Source organism: Phoca vitulina, unplaced genomic scaffold (assembly GCF_004348235.1).
Source record: "Phoca vitulina isolate PV1807 unplaced genomic scaffold, GSC_HSeal_1.0 scaffold8, whole genome shotgun sequence".
NCBI lineage: Eukaryota > Metazoa > Chordata > Mammalia > Carnivora > Phocidae > Phoca > Phoca vitulina.
In genome coordinates, this window is record NW_022589711.1 from 35,520,632 (window position 1) to 35,533,506 (window position 12,875).

The 12,875-nt window shown below is 40.0% G+C and overlaps 1 protein-coding gene across 2 annotated transcripts in view; it reads right to left on the reverse strand.

Annotated features, from left to right (window-relative positions):
• The window catches only part of BTLA (B and T lymphocyte associated), a 31,520-nt gene extending 19,674 nt beyond the window's left edge, over positions 1–11,846 (reverse strand). For both annotated transcript variants that reach the window (XM_032406533.1, XM_032406532.1), the window contains exon 1: positions 11,534–11,846. In XM_032406533.1, the coding sequence (XP_032262424.1) occupies positions 11,534–11,621 (88 nt within the window). In that variant the 5' untranslated portion in view covers positions 11,622–11,846. The remainder of the gene's footprint in view (positions 1–11,533) is intronic.
• Between the last annotated feature and the right edge of the window lie 1,029 nt (positions 11,847–12,875).

Below are 12,875 nucleotides of genomic sequence, written 5' to 3' on the forward strand. Positions count from 1 at the left end.
AATGCAGTCTTGCCAACAGGCATTAAAAGTCATCAAGAGGACTCGCTCTTTGTTCAAAGAGCGTATTAACACTTCCCATCCCCTTGAGACTCAAACGGATGTTTGTAGCTCAGGAAAGCTACACAGAACTAAGTGGCACAATTTGAATTCTCTATCAGACATCCATGTTGACACTTCGCTCGTCCTGAATCACGCATGGCTGTTTCATGACATTCAGGAAATCAAAAGCTGGCCCCGGGGGGTTTGTCTTGTAAAAAAAGCATTTTCTAAACAGAGGTGAGGAACACAGTTGCTTTTGGATGGGATGTATCCGCCAACGTTAGTTGTTCCTGCTGTTATTCTCAAACATTCATAGCTAATGGTGGGGAATTTTCAATGTCAAAAATAATTCAAATAAACATATTCAGTAAAAGGATGAAACCTCTACCATCCTCTGGCTTTTGTATGATGAAGTATCTCTTTTTAAGTCACTAGAGGTTTCAGAAGACTTATAGTTTTTTTTTTTAAGATTGTATTTATTTATTCGAGAGGGAGAGAGAGATCTCCAGCGGGGTGAGGGGTGAAGGGAGAAGCAGACTCCCGCTGAGCAGGGAGCCCGATGCAGGGCTCAATCCCGGGACTCCAGGATCATAACCTGAGACGAAAGCAGACGCTTAACTGACTGAGCCACCCAGGTGCCCTGGAAGACTTACATTTTATAAATCTTTATGAAAGCCATGACTGTGTATTATAGCATGCATATTCCATGACTAGGGTATACCTAGCATATTTGATGCCCAGAGTGCACCATTTCTAGCAACCCCCCTCCTCTATCTGGAAAAATGTTTTCAGAGATCATGAGTTGAAACGAACAATAAAATGGCCAGAAAAGAAATAAAGACAGTGAATATTTCCTTTCATTGAACTTCATACATAAAACCATGGAAGATAAAAAATGTTTAAAATATTAAAATCAAAAAGGGAAAAATGCACCAAATTATTTAATAGTTTTGTAACTACTTAAACAGTATGAACTTTCATCCTTTAGTTACAGTCTGATACAGTAGTCCATATAAATAATTTTCCAGTAGCTAATAAATGAATTTTATTAAAACTGAAATTCTATAAAAGATACAATTTAGGCAATTACTAAATTGTACCACAAATGTGAAGTTTTATTTTGATTCATTCTTTAATTTTAAAACAACACTTTGAGGAGAACACATTTCAGTTGTATAGATATTATTCAGTAAAACATGAAGTTTTAAACTTCAAAACTACAGTTCATACCTGAAAACAAATTACACCACGCAGTTTGTCCTGTTTCACTCTTAGATTTTAAAGAAATAAATATTCAAAGTGGTTGCATAGAATGAAAGCAATGAAATGGCTCACATTCTGTTTCTTTGGCTCCATAGTCACTGTGGTGTTGTTATTTATTTAAAATCTACTGTTAAAATGAAGAAATATGTAGGGGCTCAGGGATCAGAGACACAACACCTGAGCAAGCTCAGGTGATTCTGGACATTATAAATTTACTCATGAAATGAACACACGAATCTGTATGTGTGTCCAGAGCCAACTCTGTAACTGGGAAATTCTCTGACTTAGCTTTCGTGTAGAATGCAATGTTTATCAAAGGGGAAGTACTAAAAATGTGCTAATTTGAAACTTACATACATATCATTGAAACCCAGGAATAACTATAGTAATTATTTAGAATTTAGACCAAAGATATTTTTGAGGGGAGGAGTATTTTATCGCTGATATTATTCAGAATTGCTGGTATGTGGTGATAATTAAAAGTAGCTCTATTTGTGACATGGCCAGAACCTGGGAGCCCTCTTGGTTTCTTTCCTCTTTCCTGTCCCATTCTAGCAGTCATCAAGTTAAATTGATTCAGCATCTAAAATGTCTTGCCAATTTGCTTCCATAAAACTGCCTTAATTTGGGTCTTATTTCCTTTCATGTGGATTATTGTCACAGCCCACCAACTAGTCTTCTACATTCCAACTTGGCCTTGTTCCCCTCCCCCCACCCCATTTATTCTCCACATCACTGTCACAGTTTTCATTCTCAAAATGAAAATCCAATAGAAGGATTTTGTGCCTTAAACCCTTCAGAGACTCTTCAATGCCTGCAGGAAATGTCCAGATTCCATCAAATAAAATTTAACCCCTACTTGCTTTTGCAAACTCACCCCACCCCCATCCTTCAGCAACCCAAGTCCACTGGACATCCCCCCACTCTGTGAGTGTCCCATGCTGTTCTATGTGACATGCAGCATTCCTTTATAATTAAATATGTGTTTATGCATCTGTCCTCCTATCAGGTCCATGACTTTCTTGATGAGATAGTACCTGTCTCTGCAGGACGAGGTGGGCTTAGTATGAAAGGAAGAAGGCCTGGGCGCCTGGGTGGCTCAGTTGGTTAAGCGACTGCCTTCGGCTCAGGTCATGATCCTGGAGTCCCAGGATCGAGTCCCGCATCGGGCTCCCTGCTCAGCAGGGAGTCTGCTTCTCCCTCTGACCCTCCCCCCTCTCGTGCTCTCTCCCCCATTCTCTCTCTCAAATGAATAAATAAAATCTTAAAAAAAAAAAAAAAAAAAAAAAAAAAAAGAAAGGAAGAAGGCCTGAAGTAGCCTGAGACTGAACAAAGAGAGCTCAGGAAGAGAAAAATTTTGTGTTCACAACTCTGACTAATGCTGTCTATGCACTAAGGAAGCAGAGCAGACACATCTGAGCTATTACAAAGGTGGCCTACAGGGCACTGAGGTGAAGAATGTATGCATCTCAACATACCCCATAGTGGTTAAGCTATAACCACTAAAGAAAAACTAGACCTTGCAAGTATACAGTGTGGGAAGGCCTGATTTATGTCCACTGAGGGGTGATATTCAAAATATTTAACAAGTGATACTCTGTGGTCATCCAGATACCTGGATCAGCCAATCAGAAAGATATGCCAGCCACAAATAACCCCACGGGCCAGTACCTTCCAGTTGAGCAAGTGTAGCTGCAGGTGTAAATACCATCAGGAGCCAGGGAGGGTAGGTAATTTGTGAAACCTATTAGCTCATAAAAAAAATAGCTTCATGATTATGAATCATATGTGAAGTACAATTATTTCTAATTTTTAAAGACCATGCACCTTGATTATAACTGTTACCACGAGGAAAACCCCAACTGAGATTCACTCTTGCTGCATTGAAAAATTCTTACACATGCATGGAAAGTTCAAAACGATTATATTTACTGAAAGAAATGAATGACTGTAATGAGTGCAGACTGCCTCGATTTGAGCTATGACAGAGTTAAACATAAAAGTGTCAATAGAAGATGTGGTCCATATATACAATGGAATATTACTCAGCCATCAGAAAGGATGAATACCGAACTTTTACATCAACATGGATGGGACTGGAGGAAATTATGCTAAGTGAAATAAGTCAAGCAGAGAAAGTCAATTATCATATGGTTTCACTTATTTGTGGAACATAAGGAATAGCATGGAGGACATTAGGAGAAGGAAGGGAAAAATGAAGGGGGGAAATCGGAGGGGGAGATGAACCATGAGAGACTATGGACTCTGAGAAACAAACTGAGGGTTCTAGAGGGGAGGGGGGTGGGAGGATGGGTGAGCCTGGTGATGGGTATTAAGGAGGGCACGTACTGCATGGAGCACTGGGTGTTATACGCAAACAATGAATCATGGATCACTACATCAAAAACTAATGATGTAATGTATGGTGAGTAACATAACATAATAAGATTAAATTAAATTAAAAAAGTGTCAATAAATAATTTTTGAAAACCCCAATGATCATGAAAGATGTAATACATCAATAATTTTCTGTGGTGTGAAGCAGGATTTCAGCTTCTGTCAGAAGATACCATGATGGACAAACACAGAAAAAGCTCCAAAATTTAGGTACATGGTGAGGAGGCTACAGAAGGAGGGAAGTCTTCAGACTTAGGAGGAAAACAAGTCTCCCGAGGAGGAAAACAGACTTTCCCGGTGGTACATTCTGCCTTACTTTCGAGGGCCAGAGTGGTGGACAGCTGGGGAGATCTGATGACCCCCAGGGAAGGGAAGCAAGTGCCTGTTCCCCTGCAAATTGGTATAGGTTCAGGGGTCCCCTGGGGCAGTAGGTTGAACAAAGTCAAGACCTACTCATGCACAGCAACGGCAGCCATGGAATCACACAGCAGAGGTTCTGGAAGGTTCCTGGACACCTTAAGGAATCACATGCACTGCATCAGAAAGCCCATGTGGCACACTCCTCACCATAAGCTAGCCGGCATAGACTCCGCAAATCATGAGGTGACATGAGATGAAGTGTTGACATGCAGACATCACTGATTTCATGTATTCTGCAGTGTGCATTAAGCTTACCACTTTAACTCTGGTAAACAAACCTCCTACATAAGTCAGATATCCCCAGAAGTGCTAGGAACACCTGGGAAACTTGATGTATGCATGCAAGGTTAAAACAGAGCTTCTATTGTAAAGAGTGACCATTGGTAATCTAAGCCAAACCCTGTGTCATGATCTCAGGGGTACAATGAAAACTGAGAGCCTCAGTCCCTACCATGGATGAGAGATATTCACATACATCTACCTGACAAACAACATGCCATGTAATATGGATCCAAGACATAGATATAGTATGAAATAATAGTTCAGGTTTTTCTTCTTCTCTGTGGATATTGTCTGATATTGGTCTTTATTTTTTTATTTTTTTACAGGAAGAGAAGCTTTGTTGAATAGTGGACCTCTTAATTGCTAGTAATCTCAGTGCTTACAATCTTACTCAAAAAACCAAAGAACTTTAAAAGGCCAAATTGAATACTTGACACACAGACACACAAACAAAAGTCAGTGGTTTCTTGGTGGTATTGGTCTTTAGAAGGGGATAGGCATCTCTTCCCTGTCTAAAAACACACATGCAAACATGCGCACATAGAGAGAAAGAGAGAGAGAGACTCACATTAACGTAAAGTTCCTTTAGTAAAATGGAACTGGAAAGAATTAAAGAATTAACTTCACAACAAGAATGCACATAGTATGAATCCAAATTCATTCCCATTGCTTAAAAAACAAAGGACAAGAAATGAGAAAATTGAGAGAATTTTCACAATCATCTCTATTACCATTTCCTCCTTAAAAGTCTCATTGTACTGGTATGTGAAAACTTTAAGTTTGCTTTCATGTGGTATTTATTTAGCACACTTTGAAGCAATTTCTTTTAGGGCTAGAATTTCTCATTCTGTGATATGACTATTTGGGGGAAAATTTGAAGACTATCTTTTCAATCTCCTTTTATTGAGCAGTATAAGACTTTAAGCCATTTCTTGGTTTTATCTAGTTTGGGATAAGTCTAAAATTGTTTTGTCTTGAAATAGTCATTTTAGTATTTGCCATAGCTTTGTCTAACAGTCAGCAAAGCTCACAAAGTACCTGTGTCATTTCCTCTCCTTGAGATATTAAAAGACAGGACCCACAGAGAGCATTAGCCGTCCTCAAGTCACACAGCACATGGATAGCGGCATAAGTCACATTTGGGGGATCACCTCCAGAATCACTGCTTCACATTCATTGTCACTTGCTCACAGGCACACAGCACCTCACGTTATCAAAGTGCTGCAGACCCACCCTAGAGCCTCCTGATGGGGGGGAAGATAAGGACGTAACTAATATTTTTGAGTTCTTATAATGTGATTTTCACTCTTAGGTACCATACATATATCGTTTCATTTGATCCTTAAAATCTTATCAGGCACTTAGAGTTGTTATCTTAATTTTTAAGCTGGAAAAACGAAGTATTAGAGAAGCAAAGCTGCTTGCTGAAGACAGCCAGCTGATGGGAGTCCGAGCCAAGAGCAGGACTTGAGCCCAGACCTGGCTAACTCCAAAGCAAAAGCTCTTATCTGCCGGTAGTTGTAGAAGTAAATGAGAACACATAGCAAGAGTTCTTAGCATTGTGCTTGGCTCGTAATAGACAACAAAAAAATACCGGGTATTATTATTCCTTAGGATGGATTTAGGGAAGTGACACAGTAGTTGAGCAAAGCCTGCAGGTGGCAGAGACAAGATGGAAACCAGAAGGTCTGCCCCAAGTACCTCTGCTCTGAGCAGCTGAGTCAAGGATCAGCAGTCATGCATAATGACTGGCATATGCATTGGGCAAACAAATATAATAGACATAGAAAAGGCAGTATATCCCAGAGAAAAATGTCCTTTTGTATGATAGATGAAATCCTACAAAATTATACTAACCAGGGGCGCCTGGGTAGCTCAGTCAGTTGTGTCTGACTCTTGACTTTGGCTCAGGTCATGATCTCAGGGTCATGAGATCGAGCCCCATGTCGGGGTTCACACTGGGCATGGAGCCTGCTTATGATTCTCTCTCTCTCTCTCTCTGTGCCCCTCCCCCCTCTAAAAAATAATAAAAATAAAAAATAAAAAAGAATTACTCTAACCAGCAAGGCTGGCCTTGGTCAAAAGTGGGAAGTAAAAATACCTTTGTCTTTATATACTTTTCCAAGCTTTCTTTCAGTAACTTTTCCATTACATCTCTACCAAATGACAAATGTCCCCCTGTGGTTCTACCCTACTGGTCACTGACCACAGCCAAAGGATTCACACGTGTTCCATTTCTGCAGAGTTCTGCCCACCCCATTTGACAAGAATGAGTATCTAGTAGAGTGTTGGTTGGCCAATTCTGCAATTCTCTCTGTGGAGTAGCAAACGTTTTTAGCCAGTTTAGTGAGCCCTAAAGAATAATGATTCATATTGACAATTTAGACAATAGTTCCAGAAGACTTTGACCGCCTGCTCCTGGGAGGCCCTGTCCTTCAGAAATGCTAGGCCCTCTACCTTGATCACAGTGCCTTCTGGAAGAAAAGCAGCACAGAAAAACTTACAGCATACCTTAGAAGCTGTGGCCAGTAGCATCAAAGAGAGACTTTGTCATTGCATCAGAAATCAACATAAGTATTTCTAAATATTGCCTTCAGTGATAATGTGGTTACTTGGGATGCTCAGGGTAAGCATGGGTTCTGTGTTGCTGTAAAGACACAGGGAACGTCTGCCTCTACTTCTCTCCCAGGTACTTCCTCCCCTTCCTAATGCACTCTACCACAGAGATCACACTGAGATTCACTGGCATTTTCAAAGCCCTAGAAGATAATTAACAATATCCATGTGAGCAGAAACTGCCAACTGTCCCCCAATATTAATTCTCCTCTTCTAAATTGTAGAAGAAAATTAAATAAGGCCACAACCTCCCAGCTAGAACCTAAGTGCCCCAGCCTGCCTTATAACCACTTCTGGACAATGAGCTGCTAATGACATTCGTGAGTTACAGGTTGTGTTCACAAGATAAATATGGCTAACAGGAAGGAGAAAAGGAGAAGTTAGCTCTACCAGCTAAACTTGGGGTTTCCCTATGACTGGCCCAGATGGCTGCTCCAACACTCTCCTGGACTCTGTTTAAAGTGAGCCTCAAATTAGACAAGTTTAGATTCTGAGCATTTGAGAATGATACCCCTGCACATGCGGGCACAAGCACACTGTAATTGCTTCCATAGAGACAAGCATGTAAATCAGAGGCCATGACCATGAAAGGATAGGTGGGTAAGACTGAGCCTATTTTGAGGTAAGGGAATGGAGACTATTAGAAAAGAGAAGCAAAGTGCATACGATAGAACAGCTCACAAAGGCAATGTCACTGGAGTCACATGACCACCAAAGCTTTGTTATTGCTTGGTAACTGTGGATGATTGTAGATAATGATATCAAGAGTTATTTATAGACAACTTTTCTCAACCCCAAACAAGAGATGGCCTCCTAAGCCTACTTGAAGGGAATTATCAAGCTAAATTTTGGACTAAAAGAACATTATTAGCTAAAGTGACATTATTAGCTAAAGTGGCACTTAATGATGCGTCAAGTAAATCATAGGAAATCCTCAAGATATAAAGGTTAAAATTAATGTGTTCTAAGTGTTGTATAGAATTAATTCACTTACTGCAGCAACCCTAGAAGATCAGTGTCAATATTGTCCCCGTTGCTGAGATGAGGAAACAGAACCAGAGAGGTTACAGTCACAGTAAATGGCAGAGAGGGGACAGTAATCCAGGCGGTCTGGCTCTAGTCCCTGATCCTAACTACTCTGCCACTGCCTTTCCAAGAAACACAGCAAAAGATTGATTTAATTTGGCGACCTGATTATGAACACCTTTGAACATTTTTCCTTCAACAATTTGGAACTCGTAAGTAAAGATGAAACTCACAAATAATGAAAATTAAGTAGGAAAGCCCCAGGAGAGCAAGATAAGCAGCATTTGACTTCAACACTACAACAGAGGAAATTTTGATAGTGGGACAGAGGAAGCAACAATTAATTAAAGAACTTCTCAGGGTTAGGAAAGTCTATTCAAGGCTCTTATCAGCACACGGGTTAATCTTTTCATGCCTTAATCCAGGAAGTCCTTTAGCTGCAGAATATTTTCCTAGACATTTACGTAAAAGGTAATCATATTTTGTGGCAGGCCTTTTGGTAATAACAATACACAAGCATTTGGCAGAAGAATGAGTTCTACCTCCAGCACACCAGGTACACATTTCAATAGGAACAAATAGCTAGAGCCATGGCAATAAGCCTGATAAAGACACTGTGTTATCAAAAAGGAACTTCAAAAAATGATAGGTGCGGAGCACTTTCTGCCCTGTTTTTGCTCTGACCCAAGGATATGGCCAGTTCCCAGTGAAGGGACAATCTGAGTGGAATGTGGGGTATGGATCCATGGACCATACTCAACTATCATAGTGAAGGAGAAAGAGGACATAGACAAGTGCCAAATGGAGACTCAGACCTAACTAATGTGTTCCTGATGGAGCCAAACCATAAGTGGCCACCGGTACTAGATCAGATTAGATTTATTTTTTTTTTTATCACAATAAGCAGCGGTCAGTCAAAGATTTCCTACTGTCTTCACTTCAGGCCATATATAGTGCCAAGTGGTACCCAGACATTAACTGCAGGACTCCGGCCTGCTTGAAGACGGAATCCTTGGTTGATCCTCAACTGAACAAGTGGTCCAAAGCCTTGCAGCTGCGAGCTGCTCCCTGGTGATGCATCTCCACTTGCAGCCTCGTTCTTCCCAGTATAATCTGCCCATCTGTGCATGAAAGGAAGGTGTGGACGCCTTTATTCCTTTCATCAAGACAGAGATCGAAATCATAGCCAGATACTAAGGGGCAGAGTTCCCTCTATTTTTTTTTTTTTTTTTTTTTTTGAGAAACACAAAAAGCAAGCAAGCGTAATTTTATTATAAAGAAGGACCTTAAACAAGAAGTTTATAGAGAATATAACATTTTTTTCCAACCTTATGGTAGATGCAGCCTCATTCCTGAGAAGAGGCACACAGATCTCATATTGCTTTTAAGTGGAGGGAAAGAAATCCATAAAAATTAAAGAAAAATTAAATTAAAAATTAAAAAAATATTTAGGCATTTTGAAACCATGCCAGTGTAAAGAACTCAGTAATTTAGTAAATCACAGAAAATTCCCAAGATAAATAGGTTAAAATTAATGTGGTTTTAAGGAATGGAGCCATCAGCTCTGTCTGGGAGAACAATTCTCACTAAACATTTATCTCAACCTATATCTTAAATTTAATGCAAGTAATGCTTCAATCTATCAACTGCTTTACAGTAAACCTGGTTGGCACTTTGAGGCTTTCCATTTCATTTTCCAAATAATTTGATTCTCTATAGTTGGGGTCAAATATATTGTGCAGTGTATTTTATTTATTCACTTTTTTTTTTAAAGCTTTAAAAGCTCAACTATTTAAAACGATAACATTAACACTTATTTCCCATTTAACTGAATTTTGTGGGGGGTGCTTGGTGAAAATAATATCAGCAAAACACCATTAACATTTACCAGCTTTTATTATGTGCACTTATTATACCAGGCACTTCTCCCATATTATTGCATTTATAGTCTTCACAATAGGCCCATATTTTAGGTATAATTATTATCTCTATCTTACAAATGAGGAGACTAAGGCTAAGAGAGGATAAGAAACTTCACCAAGGTCACACAGTAAGTGGCAGAACCAGTAAACAAACTCAGTCCTAACCTCCCTGGCCCCAGTCTAGCTTTGTAAACACATTGGGAGGGGAATAGAAATTGTACCCCACTCCCAGTGTGATACAGCACTGAACGTTCTTTTTTTAAAGATTTTATTTATTCATTTGACAGAGAGAGAACACAAGCAGAGGAAGGGGCAGAGGGACAGGGAGAAGCAGACTTCCTGCTGAGCAGGGAGCCCGATGCAGGACTCAATCCCAGGACCCTGGGATCATGACCTGAGCCGAAGGCAGACACTTAACTGACTGAGCCATCCAGGCGCCCCAGCACTGAACATTATTTTCCTCCATTTCACAGAGGATAGTTTATGTGCTCTTCAAATTGGTAAGAATTCTATTTAATATATGACTCCAGTTACAGCTGTGTGATTTTAGGCATCTGATGGAAAATTAAAAACCCAGCCAGCCATCTAAGAACCTCATTAATGTAAATTACTCACACACATAACAATGCTTAGGTGCCTGGGAATTTTTATTCTGCACCTGGTCGTGTGTCATCCTAACATCCACGGAGACAAATTCCAAACCAAGCAGTTCCAGAATTTAAGATGACATTCTAGAGGATTTCAGTCACCATATTTTCCAGCTTAAAACCACAGCACACAAACTGATAAGAGTATGTGTGTTTGTGGGAATAACCAGGCAGAAGATTTGAAATCAGACCTGAGAAAATCAGAAACTTCTGCTAGCTGTTAACAGTCTTTCAATATATGGGCCCCTGTGTCCATGTAAGGGAGAAAATGAACTCACTAGAAGGAAGAAATTGCTTTTTTGCCCTCATAAAATCTTTGCAGAGGTGGCCACACATCATCTATGCAGACCTCAAGCTGTTTTCTATGCCACATGACACCCTAGTAGGAACCATTCTCTTTGAGCCTAATAGAAACAATGACAGAATGCTCTGATCCTCGATTTCTGAGCATTTTCTCATTCGGTATTCTCCAGGCACACACCCCACTGAGGCAAATACGGCAACTCTATTTAGTGACATTACTCAAGGGTAACCACAGAGTCAGGTACAACCCCAGTTATCCAACACCCATCCAGCTGAACACTACAGCACTCTGTTTGCCTCCGTCTCGAAAAGACAAGCTATTCAATCATCAGGATGGCATCCAGAGCATTTTTGCTAGAAGTAGTGATAAATTTGTACCTTATTTATAACATCTGCCCAATTCTCTTTCCTTACCATCGGAACATGTTTTTTAAGAAAATCAGCCAAGCTATGACTTGAAAACCATGTTCTTGTTTGGTTGATATCCTAGAACGTGCTCAGTGAGCAAATCTCACTACATGTTTCATCCACCATTATCCACTTGACATCGCAAGCGAAACATTCCCTCCACCACCCCCTGGGAAAAAAAACAAGAGATTATCTACATAGGTGCCTTACCGTTGATACTCCAGATGCCCAGATGTGGGATTAGGAAGAACACCCAACACAATTTCCCAATTCCAAGCATGCCAGGCAATGTCTTCATTTCCTGTGCATATCAGGGACAGAAAAACTTCACAGGTAGACTTCTCTTCCTCCCTTGAATTCTTCAGGATTGGACCAGGTTACCTACCTCAGTGACATCAGTGAAATAAGTAGAGAAGAGCAAGGAGGTGGCAGAAGACAGTAGGAAGAGCCTGAATCGTTTGTGAAACGAAGTGAACAGAAAGACGATGTGGTACTATGTTCTGTGGTTTTTGCTGCTTGTCAAATCGGCTGTTCACTTTCAAACACTGATCTGCAAAGCGGCTCCGTCCTTAACTTCTCCTTCCGCTTTACCACCCTTTCTGCCCCACATTGAGGTTTTTCTCATTCAAAGTTGAGTGACATGAAAAATCAAACTCTAAAGAAATCTATATTGTTGCAATCTTTAGGTTGAGATTTTAATCAAATTAAGGTCAGGGAATTCATGGTAAAAAGTACCTATGGTAAGTATGCCTTTTCCCCCTTTTCATAGCTTGAGATTATGAAACTTCTTTTATGTAAAAGGTTTTAGATTTTTCTTCCTAAACATCATGTCATGGCAAGATTAGAATTCTTATTGTGATTATACCAGTGATTTATCTGAGGTTATGGAGAATATGAGTGACAGGAAGCACTTCCTCAACAGATGAGGGAAGGGCAGGTGTCTTTAATCTGTAGATAAATATCAATGGAACAAGATCATCGTTAATATTAGCTACATGTTCTCTCTCTAAATAATAAAGTTCCGAGCTAAATGACATCTTGAATATCGTTAAAGGAAACTTTCATTTTCAACATTTTTCATGTGGGTATTGTCTGGATGAAATAGAAGAGAAGCAATAAAAAGAAGAAATGGAAAAGTTCAAGATCAGATAGCTCAGGGTCAAGGTAGACTGTTTTCTCCAAGGCCACTTGTAATAATTAGCTGTGTTTCTAATTTTATATATTTATATATATATATATGTATATATATATATTTAAGATTTTATTTTTTTATTTGAGAGTGAGAGAGAGAGAGCATGAGTCGGTGAGGGGCAGAGGGAGAAGCAGACTCCTCACCAAGCAGGAAGCTGGACCTGGGGTTCAATTCCGGGACTCCAGGATCATGACCTGAGCCGAAGGCAGACGCTTAACCAACTGAGCCACCCAGGCACCCCTGTGCTTCTAATTATAGGAGCTAATTAAATTCACCCATTTGAGATTCCAAATGAGAAATCTAGATTTGTGATATCTGTGGTCATTGACAGAAGCTGATTTTGTAAGTCTTTCTCCTGGA